This window comes from Marmota marmota, unplaced genomic scaffold (genome assembly GCF_001458135.2).
Source record: "Marmota marmota marmota unplaced genomic scaffold, marMar, whole genome shotgun sequence".
Taxonomy (NCBI): Eukaryota; Metazoa; Chordata; class Mammalia; order Rodentia; family Sciuridae; genus Marmota; species Marmota marmota.
Window position 1 is genome coordinate 14,108,051 of NW_026000168.1, and position 15,226 is coordinate 14,123,276.

Consider the following 15,226-nt stretch of genomic DNA (forward strand, 5'->3'; position numbering starts at 1 on the left):
AGCGTCTGCTTGCATCGCAAGCCTGGGTTCGACCCCCAGATCCAAAAGAACCTAAAAAAAAAAAAAAGAACCCCACCCAAAAAAAAAAAAAGATTAAAAAAAAAAAAAAACCCTTTGGGCTGGGGTTGTGGATCAATGGTAGAGCGCTTGCCTAGCATGTGTGAGGCCCTGGGTTCGATCCTCAGCACCACATTAAAATAAATTAAAAAAATAAAGGTATTATGTCTAACCAATAAATAAATAAATCTTAAAAAAAAAAAAAGTATAAAAGCCTCCAAAGTATCAGTAATAAGAAACTGGGGACTATGGCACATTGATGTAATCCCAGCCAATCAGGAAGCTAAGGCATGAAAATCACAAGTTTGAGGCCAGCCTAAGACCTTGAGTTTGAGATCCAAACCCTGTCTAAAATAAAGAAGGGCTGAAGGTGTAGCTCAGTGGTATGGCCTCAATCCCCAGTGCCACCAAAAAGTCTTAATAAAAGTACAGTTTGAACAAGCTTGAAACTTACTTCTGACCTAACTTAATTATAGGTTCTCTTGAATATCCATGATAATGAAATCATCGTGGGAATTGCATTGACTGAGGAAAGTCTCCACCGCAGAAATATTACACATTTTGGACCTACAACTCTTAGATCTACTCTTGCCTATGGGATGCTCAGGTAAGGGAGTATATTTTTTGCTGTACAGATCACAAGTGGCACCTTCCTTTATATTTTCCATTCAAAAAACTGATATATTTTTTTCTTTCCTTTCGTAAGATGTTGGAATTTAGTGGATAATGAAAAGGATTAAAAAACTAATGATCTGTTACCTTCCTTAATATCTAGTATTGACTCCTTGTAATACTAAAAATATCATTTAATCAGTTTCTCAGTTTTCTTGATTGTTAAATTAGGGTGATTAGTTTTCATCTGCCTCTTGAATGGCATAGCCACATTTCTGTTTAGAAAGGATATATTGTATGTTGGGAGATAGAGCAGATTTTGTTATTTCATTTATGTGCAGTAAAGCAGATGAAAGCAAAGATTTTTAGAATGTGCATAATGTGTAACTGAATCTAGAAATTTTATTCATATTTTTAAATGTTATACTGAACAGCAATCCAGGAATCATCCTGGAATTTTCCAGTTTTCAGAGTGCAAGACCCAGTTTTCCCTTTCCTTGGCCCTTTTCCCTTTTATTGAGTGCTTCCTTCCACCACTCAGACATTTATCTTTTCCAAACTTCTGATTTTGAAACTACAAAATGGGTTTAATGTGGAGACTTTTCAAAGGATTATTAATGAAGATTAAATGCAGAAACATATTCAAGATATCATTGTGTGTGTGTGTGTGTGTGTGTGTGTGTGTGTGAGAGAGAGAGAGAGAGAGAGAGAGAGAGAGAGAACAAGTTTTGTTTTAGTTTTGTTTTTTTGCAGTGCTGGAGATCTAACCCAGTGCATACTAGGCAAGCCCTCTACCACTGAACTATGTTCCCAGCCCTCAAGATACCTATTATATGCAGTGCCTTACATGTCCTAGTAGTTAAATGACTATGTCCTTCCAATCTTTGCTTCCTCTTGTATTCTGCTCCTCATATTTCAGCACAGTTGGAACATATCAATTCAATGACAATAATAGAAAACTGGACCCATCTGATTAAGGAAGAATTCCTAACCTTCATTCATTTAACAGACATTATCTACCACCAGGTATTATTGTAGGAGCCAGGGGTACAGAGAGTTATTTTGGGTGCAAATATTATGAACTTAAGTAAACTACTTTAGAATAAATAAAGTGATGATTATATCAGGGGATAGGCTGTTATAAGAAGTCATATAGAATCCACCCCAAAACAAAAGACAGACAAACAAAAAACCAGAAAGCCATGTCTTAAGAGTAGAAACTAGATTATGGAAAACCCCCAGAAACCTAGGCAGCTGCTTTTATCTCTCCTGAGAGCCTATGGGCTCTTGTCTCTGCTCATCTGTGCACATTGCTGCTCCCTCATATAAATATATATATTTCCCATTTCAAATGACCAGTCTGTATTACTGAGGGCTTCTTACTCTTTATTCCAAATTCTTGGAAGAGAGGATGTGAGTGATGTAGTTCATCAGCAATGGGTCTGCCAAGGACTCTGTTGCAGTATGTTGAGGCATAGGAACAAGAAGGTAGAGCTGCACCCAAGAAGCTGTCTTAGGAGGGATATAATTACCATGCATGAAGTAAGTAATGTCACAGAATATGAAAAGATTAGGACAAGAGAACGGAAGAGAAACTTAATGTAGATTGGTGTTCCTTCAAGCTACTGTGATAGATCCTTAATCTTTTAGCTTTAGGAATCATTGTAGAAGCCTTACCTTTTGGTTGAGCCTCTTCTCATAGGCTGTGTTTTGTGTTTTTATTCTCCAGGCTTTGTGCACCTCAACCTACTGATATAATAATTGATCCAATGTGTGGAACAGGGGCAATACCAATAGAGGTAATAACTTTTCTTTAGTTTTTAGATGAGCATGCAATCTCTCCAGAATGTTATTTAAAGTATCCAAGGACCAAGAAACCAGGTAGTGATATATCTACTGACTAGATTACAGAGAAGGCTGAGAATTATAAGATGCTGAGCGCCCTTTCTGTAATAAATAATCCAGTAGATTGCACACGAAAAGATCATTGAAGGCATAAGCATAAAGTGGAGGAAAGCATTTTTCATCTCTACATAGTAAGATTCTTCTTTTAATCTATTTATGTTCCTGGAGTGAATAAGTATAGTGTTTAAAAGGGAGATCTACTGGGGTGTAGCTCAGTGGTAGAGCACTTGCCTAGCATGCACAAGGCCCTGGGTTCCAGCCCCAGTGCTGTGGGGAGCATGGGAAGCAGCGGTATCTATAAGCATTATTTGGATTTTTCTGGGAAGGCTGACAGGCTGTATACCAAATGCTCTTAAATAGCTTTCACAGTTACTGTGATGTTGAGAAGATACATAAAAACCACATAAGGCAAAGCAAGAAATGAAAAGGTATTTTCTAAGTAGAAAACATTTAACAGCGTTTCAATGAATCAATATCATGTATGCATTTAGAAAAGATTTAGATGGGCTGTAGCTGTGGCTCAGTGGTAGAGTGCTTGCCTAGCATATGTGAGGAACTGGATTCGATCCTCAGCATTGCATTAAAAAAATAAAATAAATAAATAAACAAAATAAAGGCATTCTGTCCATCTACCAAAAAAAAAAAAAAAAAAAAAAAGATTTAGAAAAGGAAGCTCACAGTAAAATAATTTAACCTGTGTGAAACATAATAAATTCTTCCATATAGTATACCAAAAGCCAGCCGGTAAAACTGCAGGAAGATCCCACAGATTCAATGAATAGGCAGAAACTGGACAGATAATCAAGTTCAAAGCAACCCACAAAGAGAAAAATAATCCAGACCGTAATTAGAAAATTATATATCCATGATTTGGGAGTTAAAATCCAGGAAGGAAATCATAGTAGTGACTATATGCTCTGCTAATAACAGCTAGAGAAATTACTCTTGAGACCTGCATAGAGAAAAACCATTTGTGGTCAAGAATAATTTGGGAGCCAGGCGTGATAGCACATGCCTGCCAATAATACCAGCTACTTGGGAGGCTGAAACAGGAGAATCAAGTTCAGGGCCCACCTCAGCAATTTAGCAATATTAAAAATAAATAAATAAATAAAAAGAACTAGGGATGTAGCTCAGTGGTAGAGCACCTCTGGGTTCAGTTCCCAATACCACAAAAAAAAAAAAAAAAAAGAAAAAGGAACAAGACACAGTGGTGTTCTACAGTGTTAAACCATGATGTCTGTAAAATATCAGGTAAGGCTACTATATCAAGAAATGTACCATAGAGCTAAAGAACAGAATCAAAATGAAGGCAAATAATTTTTTTGAGCCACTTCCATGTAGACATAAGGTACCAAGGTACAAGGTAGGAAAACCTAAGCTGAGATATGATCAAAGTGAAAATTGTAAAAGGATTCACAAGGTATAAATGCAGATTTGTTCATGTAGAATATTTGCTTTAAAACTTGGAAGTACTATAAAATGCATCTTTTTCTGAAGTAGAAAATCCAGATTCATTTTTTTCAAAATATATTGGGTAGTCAGAATCATGTGAAAGACGTTTTAGACACTGTAGGTTCCTTCTACCTCCCTGCCCACCCAAATTCTGGCATACTTCAACATCCCTTTTGTTTCAAGTCATTGTAAGATTACAGACTGGAGTTGTCATTACTCCAAAATGTCTAGGCAAAATAAAAAGTTATGAAGTACTGTATTCATGGAGGGGAGGTGTGTTTCCATTCACAAAGGATGTAGTGTTCGTTACTCTCTGATTTCATGTTCTGTTAATTTGCGTAGAAACATTGTTCAGCCTCAGCCTAGGATAGTATATCACCTCATTCCACAAATGATATGTGACAGCTTGGTATATAAATACCATGTTCTGCTGACATGTTTTCAATTTTAAAATTACAAAATCCTTTCAGTGATAGAGTGATTATCTTTCAGAAGTCTATCTTGCATTGGTAATGGCACTTTATTTTGAAACTGTTAAATGTTTGAATAGATAAGATTAACTCCCACAATCCAAAATGGTTATGGATTTGGCCAGTTCTGTTTGGACAATTTTTTTTTACACCATATTTATTCAGGGACTGTAATGCCTCTGTTTGCCAGATACTGCTGATTGAGGGATTGAATAAAACACTAGTTCTGTCCTAGGGATTTACAAGTTTAGTTGGGAGGCAAACAGATATGAACAATTTGAAATGAAACAAGCACTGTGGTAGAGGTATGTACGCGTGCTTTTGAAGGGGTGCTTGAGAAGATAGTTGGGAAGTTGGGGTTGATATTAGAGGGTGTGACATTTGAACTGGGTCTTAAAAGATGAATAGGAGTTCAGCAAGCAAAGAAAGAACAGGAGGCATTTCTAGCAAAGGGAACAGCAAAATTGACAACAAGCTTAGTTTTGCCACTTCAGAAAAGCACTGGGTTAGATTGTCTTGTTTATTGACAATGACTAAAATAATTTCCCCTTTGATTTTTTTTTTTTGTGTGTGTATGTGTGTGTGTGTGTGTGTTTGTGTGTTTGTTACTTCTAGTTTAAAATACACCCTTGTCTTTTTAGGGGGCAATGGAATGGGCTGACTGTTATCATATTGCTGGTGATAATAATCCCCTGGCTGTGAAAAGAGCAGCAAATAACATCTCATCTTTACTCACCAAGAGCCAGATGAAAGATGGGTAAAATTTTAATTTACAAGATTTTGTAGCATCTAGGAAATTACTTTTCATAATGAATTATGAATTCCTGCAGTGGATTGTGACCTTACCCTTTTCTAACCTTTTATGTCTGTCTTCCTTTTTCTTTCCTTGTTCATACATCTATTTTCTCAAAGACTATATAGATTCATTTCATTTTCTCAAGTTTTTAAGTACATTGTGTTTTTACAGTCTATTTTAAATGACTGCATAATATTTCATTATTACAATTTAACCTATCTCTATTATTTGGGACTTCAGAGAATCTGAGTTGTAAAAAGACCTGAAAATCATCCCCATGATTTCTATGACTGACCTTTTTTTTTTTTTTTTTTTTTGGTACCAGGGATTGAATCCAGGGGCACTTAACCACTGAGCCACATTCCCCAGCTCTTTTTGTTTTATTTTGAGATAGGATCTCCCTAAGTTGCTTAGGGCCTCACTAAATTGCTGAGGCTGGCTTTTAACTTGTGATCCTCATGCCTCAGCCTCCCAAGACATTGGGTTTATAGACATGTATTACCATTCCTGGATCTCATCCCCATGATTTCTAAATGTTCTATAGGAGAGTCTGACCAGTGGCCCTCTATCCTGCTTAAATACCTCTAATCACTCTGCCCCTGAAGGCTGTTTATTTTGTTTTGCACGGCCAAGTACTAGTCATTTCTTTTAATGAACATTTCCCTGTATACCTTTCACAGATTTGCTTTTATTCTCCCACTTGAGTCCATCAAGAAAAAAATTATCTCAATGTCGCATCATGACAGAAATCAGATATATGAAGGGCTATAGCCTACCCCCCAAAATCTTCTCTTCCTTTAGCAAAACATTCCTAGGCCCTTCAACCATATACCTTTTCCTCCCTTTCTTAACATGTGTATTCCTCACTGTTCTTAAGGCTAAGAGATCTAAGATCACATTTGGTTCTTTGTAAACGGCTTCTTACTAAACCATGTGCCTTTGATATCCTTGGTTTGGAAGTCTATTTGCCTTTGGGAAAATTTGTTGGTTATCCTTTTGAGATGTATGTAGTTTAAATATCTTAGGCCCTAGTCTACTACTCCAAATTCCATTTGATACCATCTGTGTCAGCTTTTCATCATCTTTTGAAAGTCTTAGGTGAGTTGGGAAGAATTAGTTGTAATGTCACTCACTTGGCCTATAGTTTCTTACCAGAGGCCTCATCATAAGTCTGCTTCTCTGGTCCCTTCTGTGAGTGTCCTTCATTCTTTGGTAAAACTGCAGAAGGTAATGGTCAGCTGATTTGTTAAGTCTTACAGATGCTCCACATCCTGAATATATCACACAGGAAGTCATTATATCCCACAATTGGCCTTCAGAAACAGCTGCCTCCATTAATAGTGTAAGGTTTATATTTCTAAGTAGAAATGAATGTTTTTTAAATATAGTCATTTTATATAGATATTCCTAATTAGTACTGTACATGGTATATGTCTGATACTATTTTATATCTATATATTGACTATTTCCTTGTCTGATTTTTTTTTTCCTGATAAAGCTTGCTAGTCTTTTGTTCTTTCATACACTATTTGTTCTTTGGTTTTCTTTATTTAACATTTTTGGTCCTGGGGCCAGAACCCAGGAGCTTAGGCTAGACTAGCTTTCTCCCACTGAGCTACATCCTCAGTTGTTCTTTGGTTTTATGCTAGTGCTTGGTTTTTTGTGTTTTTTTGGGGGGGGCCGTACAGGGGAGTTGTAGATGGACATCCGTGTCTTTATTTTATTTATTTTTTAATGCCTTGCACGTGCTAGGCAGGCACTCAGCCACTGAGCTATAGCCACAGCCCCTAGTGCTTGTTGTTTCTTTTTTTATTTTTTTTAAAGAGAGAGAGAGAGAGAATTTTTTTTTAATATTTATATTTTAGTTATCGGCGGACACAACATCTTTGTTTGTATGTGGTGCTGAGGATCGAACCCGGGCCGCACGCATGCCAGGCGAGTGCGCTACCGCTTGAGCCACATCCCCAGCCCAAGTGCTTGTTTTTTAATCCCTATTTCACATTTACAGTTTTTGTTTCCCCAAATTGTTAATTATGAAAGGTTTTATTCAAGTTAGTTTTATTCTGATAGCTAATGTTGACCATATCCTATAGTTTTATAATTTTTGTTACTTTCCAAATCTTTGGTGATGCACTTGTCTCCCAAGTCATTTAGGACAGTACTTTTCAAACATTAATATATATATGAATTACTTGAGGATCCTGTTAACATTCAGATTCAGTAAATGTGAAATGAGACCTGAGATTCTTTTCTAGCAAGCTCCTGGGTGATGCTTATGCTACTCATCTGTGTACCAACTTTGAAGTAGCAAGTTTAGATCATTTTATATACACAGGTTTCTTAAAACTCTCTTATTATGATGAATGGATTCTTATGATACACTTTTTTTTTCATATTAGGTTTTGAGGCTTAAGCATATCAATTTTTTTCCAGACTGATTAACATTTTAAACAAATTATTTCTCTTCAAGTTTCTGAATATTTTGTTGTTCAGGTTCTCTGGACTTTGACTTTTTGTTGATTCAGCCTATGCGATTTTTATTAATTATCTTAACTTTTACAATCTTTTGGTTATAACTGCTTTTTCATTATGTAGATTTGCCTTTATTAAATTTTTGTAAATTGTTCTTATTCAGTATTAAAACCCTCAATTTCTGCTCATAATCTTTGATTTGCTTTAGTTTTTAGCCTGTGCATTATTGCCTATTAGTTTCTTAAAAAGTTTGCTTTATCTTAATGGGGAAGCTTTAAATCTTTTATATTTATTGTGATATTCATTCTGGCTTCCATCATGTTTTCAGTCTTACCTTTCTTCTTTGGTTTTTTAAAATACAGCATGAGGGGCTGGGGATGTGGCTCAAGCGGTAGCGCGTTCGCCTGGCATGCGTGCGGCCCGGGTTTGATCCTCAGAACCACATAAAAACAAAGATGTTGTGTCCGCCGAAAACTAAAAAATAAATATTAAAAAATTCTCTCTCTCTCTCTCACTCAAAAAACAAATAAAAAAAAAAATAAAATAAAATACAGCATGATGCATACATTTCTTCTTGTTTAATCTTAAAATAATTATATGATTACTTATTTTCTATTTACCAATTTTATATTTATGTCTAATACTACTAGATTTATCAGACTTTATTCTTCAGATGTTAACTCATAATCTTTCTAGTGCTAATTTTTTTCCCAGTGTATCTGTTTCATCAATAACTATACCAGTTATGTAATTTACTGCTTTCAATGCTGTAAATTTGTCTCTTGAAGTTCTTTGTGACAAGCTCATTTTCCCCAATCTGTTTTCTTGAATTGTATATGAAACAGATGTCGACATCTTTTGAAAATCAGTCTTAACCATTTTTTAAATTTACTTGTATATTTTCCCTTTCAGTCTTTATAATAGTTTTATCTTATGACCAAATGCTTTCTTCCTACATTTAAGATTATTGATGTTCTCATTGTTATTCTTAGTATTTTATACTTTGCTATGCAGTCTCTTTTAAAGAAAATTATTTTTAAAAAATTCATTACTTCAGAATTGTTAAAGCGTATTAAAGCGTCTATATTCCTTCCTTTGTCTCCACAGCAAACCATCCTGGGGTTTGCCCATTGATGCTGTGCAGTGGGACATTTGCAATCTTCCATTGAGAACTGGTTCTGTGGACATTATTGTAACAGATATGCCATTTGGAAAAAGGTAAGAACTGGTTTTTTGAACAACTTTTGCCAGGCTTGGCAGTGCATGTCTGTAATCCCAGCTATGAGGAGAGCGGGAAACGAAGCAGGAAAATCCCAAGTTCAAGGCCAGCCTGGGGGTGACATAGTGAGACACAGTCTCAAAAATAAGATTTAAAGGATTAAGAATGTAGCTCAGTGATAGAGCTCTTGCTCGCATGTATTGAGGCCCTGGGTTCAACACACCCCAATGTTTTATTTCACCGTTTTTTTCTAGTCCTCATTTGTCTCCTAAATTTCAACTTGAGCTTATTCTAAGTCAGAATATAAATTTTTAGTTCCTTTTAAGACTTAGAGGAGCCATTTTTTTAACTGAATACTTTTAATATGATGACTCACCCATTTTGTTTCTTCTGAGAATTCACGAATATATGTTAACTACATTTTGATACTGCCCATCACAGGAGACTCATTTTTTAAAATTACCTATAATTTACTTCCTGTTGAATTACATAATTATACTTCATATTAAAAGGATGAGGAAGACTTGATTCTGATTGTCCCTCAGGAAAAACGATTTGTAACCACTAGTTTGGTTTATATAGTTTGCTTAATATACCAATTAAGAGGACAAGTTGTCACTTTTTTTTCTCTGTTAAAAAATATGTACAATTCTAAGTTATCTACTCTCATTTCACTGCCATATAATGGCAAAGCTCTAGCTTCTAAAAGGCAACTATCATCCTTCAGTATGCATGAAATTTTGTTCAAAGTCTTAGATATTTCTCTTTTGCAACAGTAAATGGTTGGCTTATCACACTTTCTTTTATAGGATGGGCTCCAAGAAGAGAAACTGGAATCTTTATCCAGCTTGCCTTCAAGAGATGAGCCGTGTCTGTAGACCCGGGACAGGCCGAGCTGTTCTACTTACTCAGGACAAGAAATGCTTTACCAAGGTGCCTATGGCAACTTTAGGATCTTAAAGTAAACCTGGGATATTAGTTTGAATAGGATGTTTTCTCTTCCCCTAGTGTTTCTTAATTGGCAACTAAGATCCCTGGTTACTTTAGAAGCAGATTGTCAGCCTGATTATTTTATGTTTTTTGTGTGCACACAGGCATTATCTGGAATGGGACACTTATGGCGAAAAGTGCATACAGTCTGGGTGAATATTGGGGGTCTTCATGCTGCAGTTTATCTTCTGAAACGTACCCCCCAAGCTTTTGTTCATCCTGTGGAACAAGATGGAGAGAGGGGAACTCCTTGGTAATGCATAGGATGAAGATGATTAAGAGTATTATACTTTTCAACACTGGGAATGTCAGCATGAAGAACTTTAGAGAAAAATAGTTATTAACAAAAGTGCAGTCTACTATTTAAACCAGTCCAAAAGCTCTTCTCCTTGGTTAGCAAAATACAAAGTAATGTAATATAACTTTAAAAGAAAACATATTCCTTGGGGATATTTTGAAAAAAGTAGCTGTGCAGTTAGTATTTTTCTTACACTGCTTTAAAAATGATTAGAGAAAAGCCTACCAAGGTACTCTAGGATCTAGGTTTTAGAATGTTTTATTTTTATTGTGTCAAGTGGAAAGCCACCTTGGCCCAAAGGCAGAGAACATAGTAATCTTAAAATAGTGTCTTAAGCTATATCTTTCTACCTATGCAGCTTTGCTATTTAATAGCTCAGTACTCGTTACCTCAACCTCAGAAAAATGAAGCACTATTACATTTTGTGAATAGTATTTGCCCCATGACAAGATGGAGTAGACCTATAGGAAAATTTACCATCTGCCTTAAAAATTAAAGTATGCATGTTATCCAGATTAATATACAGAACTAAAACAGAGGGGTAGAATTTATGAAAGGGTTTACAAAGACACTTTACTGTTTTTTGTTTGTTTGTTTTTTAACAGTACCAGAAACATAGATAGCTGAGGTGTGGGACCTATAAGCCAAATCAGTTTACAAGTCTGTTGTTTTTCAAGGCAACCATAAACATGTCTTCAGTACTTTTTTTGTTGAGAGAAAAAAATTAGTCTATGTTCAAATGAAAACTTAATTTATGGGCCATCTAAGTTTGTTATTTCCTCGTGGATTATTTTTCACATTTAGTTGCTTTTCAACTCACAGGAAGTTCTTCCCGAGTTTTGTGGAAAGTGAACCTCAATAGTCAGTCCTAGTAAAATGGTGCTTCCCTGGGATAAAAAGTAATTGAGGTTTTATGTGGAATTCTTTTACAGTGCCCAGTTTATTTTGAAATATCTGGCTGCATTCAGCTTATATTTTGTGTCATTTTAGTAATGTGATAATACTACTCCCTTTTGATGTCTCCATTTAGAATAAAAGGACAGTATTCTTTGAGAGAACTGCGTTCATTGTTTATTCTTGAATTGGAAGTAAGACATTTATAAAAGTTTTATATCTCACACTGGCATTTTTACCATTATCAAGAATTCATAGCTGCATTATAAAAGGGCTAAACATTAACAACTTTTCACCTGTGACACACCATTTAAATTTCAAACTAAGCTGGTCAGCAGCAGTCCATAGAACCAGAAAGTACAAGGACTCAGACTGTTTTCACCACTGTTTACCAAGTACCTGCCACAGAGTGGGCATTTAATATTTGCTGAACAAATAATATTTCTGTATATTAGCATAAAGTAAATATATCAGCTTTGTGTTTGATTCATCATAGTTTTGTTTTTTGGTTTTTTTTTGGTACTGGGGATTGAACTTGGGTACTCAATCACTGAGCCACATCCCAGCCCTACTTTATTTCGAGACAGGGTCTCATCGAGTTGCTCCTCTCTTTTACTAAGGCTGGCTTTGCCTCCCCAGCTGCTCAGATTACAGGCATGGGCCTCATAGCTTTAATTCTGTTAAATACTGTAGTAAAGCCATGGCCAGACTTTTTCAAGGTGGTGCAAATATATGTAGGTAATAATGTCACCTTCTTCCCTAGTGTTTTGTTATAGGATGACCAGAATAGGGAATGGACTGAGGATCCAGAAAGCCTAGAATTGATGATACTGCCACCTACTTACTAGTTGTTTAAAGAGAAAAATTAAAAAGGACCATGGGAATGTCCTTTTTAACATTGTTTAAAGAGAAAAATAAAAAGGACCATGGGAATGTGAAGAGATGGGAAAGGAAATCTATAATAATCTGAAAATGAGTCAGACACCAGATATTACATTATTGGGAATAAGTCAATATTATTTGAGGGTAAAAAACAATGTAAACATTGAGAAAGATTTTATAAATCTAATGAGGATGGTTATCTCTGGAGATTAGACAGTGTACTAGAGTGGTTAAAAAGGGAACAACTGCTGGGCACAGTGGTGCATGCCTGTAATCCCAGCATCTCAGTAGGCTAAGACTGAGAGGATCACGAGTTCACATCCAGCCTCAGCTATGGTGAGGCACTAAGCAACTCAGTGAGACCCTCTCTAAATAAAACAGGGCTGAGGATGTGACTCAGTGGTCAAGTGCCCCAAGTCCAATCCCTGGTTACCACCACCACCCCCATCGGCAAAAAAAGGGAACCACCACCTATAAAAAGACTTTAAGCAAACTGCAAAAACTGAGGACTTAGCCTGTAAATTTCAGATATGAGCTCAGGCCTGCACTGCAGGGATCAAAAGAAATTGAAGTCAGAAAAAGGGAACTATTATGAAAGGTTTAATAAGTAACAAAGTATAATAAAGCCTGTGAGTACATAATATTCATTAGTGACACAGGCATAAAAAAGGGAAAATTATTTGCCCATTCTCAGCATAGCCTTTTCCACATTCAAGTGAGGTGTCCTGCATGAAGGTCAGTGGGGATAAGTCAAAGTGTGATAGCTGAGGGGGGGGGGGGGAGTAAATTTAATTATCGCACAATGGTAGGTTAAAACAAGTTCAGAATAAACATCCAAGAACATGTCTGCATATCAAATTTTAAAATGTGCAATGTGAAAAAATGTCAGATGCTTCATAATAGGCCTACCATATTACCCCTTACCCTTTTGTCCCAGGGTTAACACGTTTGCTAATCAGTTGTGAAGTTACAAGTTACTCAATGACAGATTTATAGTAGAACCAGTTTTTTACTAGGAAGGATAATGGTGCTTAGTTTTTCTCAAGCCCTGAATTCTTAATTTGTAACTGCCTATTAGCCTTGTACATCCCATCCCAAAATACACTTTTCTTAGAAACCTGCTCCTTGTCCTAGCATGCCCTTAACACAGTCATCCATGCATCTGTTTACCATGTGTATTACAGGCTAGGACAGCCACTTTTCATTCTTGTGTGGTCTCAGGCAGGATCCTTCCACATTCTTAAAAATTGAGGGCCTCAATAGCTTTCTTAACCAATATTTTACCATTAGAAATTAAAACAAAAATCTAAATATTGTAGCATTGATTTTCATGGCAGTAACTGTTTTCAAAAGTAATTAGAAGAGTGGCATTGTTTTACATTTTTTGTAACTAATTTTCTTAGGTCTGGGTTAATGGAAAGCAGCTGGATTTTTATCTTCTGCATTCAACTGGTTGAGACATTGCCGTTTTGTTATTTTTGTATTGGTTAGCTGGAAAATACATGCTGAATTATGGAAACTCCCAGAAGTTGGCCCCATTTCACTATATAGTACCTAATGTCTTCAAGTATCAGCATATAAAAGCCCAACTGTCATGCTGAGAGTAGAGACAAGTTTTCTCAAAATTCTGATTTTCACTTCAAAGTTTGATTTTAATTGCTGTCAGTTGTTTCCTGAACAGGCTCACTTCTTCACAGTAGCAAACTACAAATAACACTTGTCATTCTTTCAAGTAAAAAATGGTGCTCCAAGAAAAACATTCAGCTTGCAACACTATTGCATGAGTAGTTTTTCTAAAGACAACCACTGTACAAAGTACTTTATGCAAACTTTACATTCCCTCATTCATACCGACAAATTATACTGGTCACTGTGGTACACACCTATAATCCCAGCTATTTGGGCTTCAGAGGTAGGAAGATTCAAGGCCCAACTTTGTTAGGACCAATCTTGAAAAGAAAATTTTAAAAAGGGCTGTTATATAGCTCATCATAAGACCACTTGCCTAGCATATGTGGGCCTAGGATCAATCCCCAGTAGTGGAGTACACATTTAACAAAATAATTTTATTGTTTTCATGTGAAAATTGGCTTTTGGGGTGGGAAGACACAGGGGAGTCCATGTCTCTAGTTCTCTTGAGACAGGGTCTTGCTAAGTTGCCCAGGCTAGCCTCAAACTCCCAAACTGTTGATATTACAGGCTATGCCACCATACCTAGAGAAAGTGGCTTTTTAATCCTTTTGGTTTTATTTTAGTGATGCATGGCAATGAAGGACTACCAGTTTTATGTAATTGCCTTAATTTGTGCTAAGGTGCCCACAGTTTTTTTCACTGCTGCTTTCCCACCATTAGTGCAAATGTCAACAGATAATTGTTCAGGATAAAGCATGAGATTTAAAAAGTAATTCCACACTTGGACTATTTTAGGACATGTAGTGTTTATTACCACACTTCCATATAAAGGTTATCTTTGATTACCTGATGCCGAGCAAATACAAGTAAAATAACAAGCTTAGACATGTTTGTACATCGTAAAGTGCAAGTACACTTCCACACAAGAGATTCAGAGTTCACATCTGCACACAAATCTTTAACATGACAAGTTGCTGTAATGTACAAAAAAGGAACTACTATAATTATTTCTTACCATCTAGCAGATAATTAGCAATGTGCACTATACCTCTTAAATTTCTTAGCTTTTTTGTATGTTTTTCCAGCCAATACAATGCAATAATTTACATCAGTAGCTTTTTCATTTCTGGTTTGAAACCTCTAATGATTTTTGTTTTCTTGTATTATGTCAACATTTAAAATATTCAATACCTTTCAAAAAAAAAAAAAAAAAACCAAGAACAACCAAAAAAACTGCAAGTTTGAATTAGTTTCAAAATGACTCTACAACATAGGTGGTACCAACACTATACAAATTATTCTATTTCATAAGACATGCTACATTAAATTATCTTTAAAGACAAACAAAAGACAACTTTCATATTTTTATTTCATATAGTTTCTTTGGTCAGTTCTTCCCTCCTTCAAGTCAATTTGTGTAGCATTTTAAATCATAGATGGTGAAAACTGGGGCTTGAACAAGTAGCCTTATCTTTTTTGAGCCTTTCAGTACAAATTACTAAATTCTAAAATAAGCTGTAGTTCTAAAATTTGGAAGTTTGGAG

General features: G+C 35.8%; 1 protein-coding gene across 5 annotated transcripts in view; it reads left to right on the plus strand.

Annotated features, from left to right (window-relative positions):
- The window catches only part of Thumpd3 (THUMP domain containing 3), a 26,905-nt gene extending 15,576 nt beyond the window's left edge, over window positions 1-11,329 (plus strand). For all 5 annotated transcript variants that reach the window (XM_015494959.2, XM_015494962.2, XM_015494961.2 and 2 more), the window contains exons 5-10: window positions 534-664; window positions 2,399-2,468; window positions 5,141-5,256; window positions 8,875-8,985; window positions 9,796-9,919; window positions 10,081-11,329. In XM_015494959.2, coding sequence (XP_015350445.1) covers window positions 534-664; window positions 2,399-2,468; window positions 5,141-5,256; window positions 8,875-8,985; window positions 9,796-9,919; window positions 10,081-10,233 — 705 coding nt within the window. In that variant the 3' untranslated portion in view covers window positions 10,234-11,329. The remainder of the gene's footprint in view (window positions 1-533; window positions 665-2,398; window positions 2,469-5,140; window positions 5,257-8,874; window positions 8,986-9,795; window positions 9,920-10,080) is intronic.
- The last annotated feature ends 3,897 nt before the right edge of the window (window positions 11,330-15,226 follow it).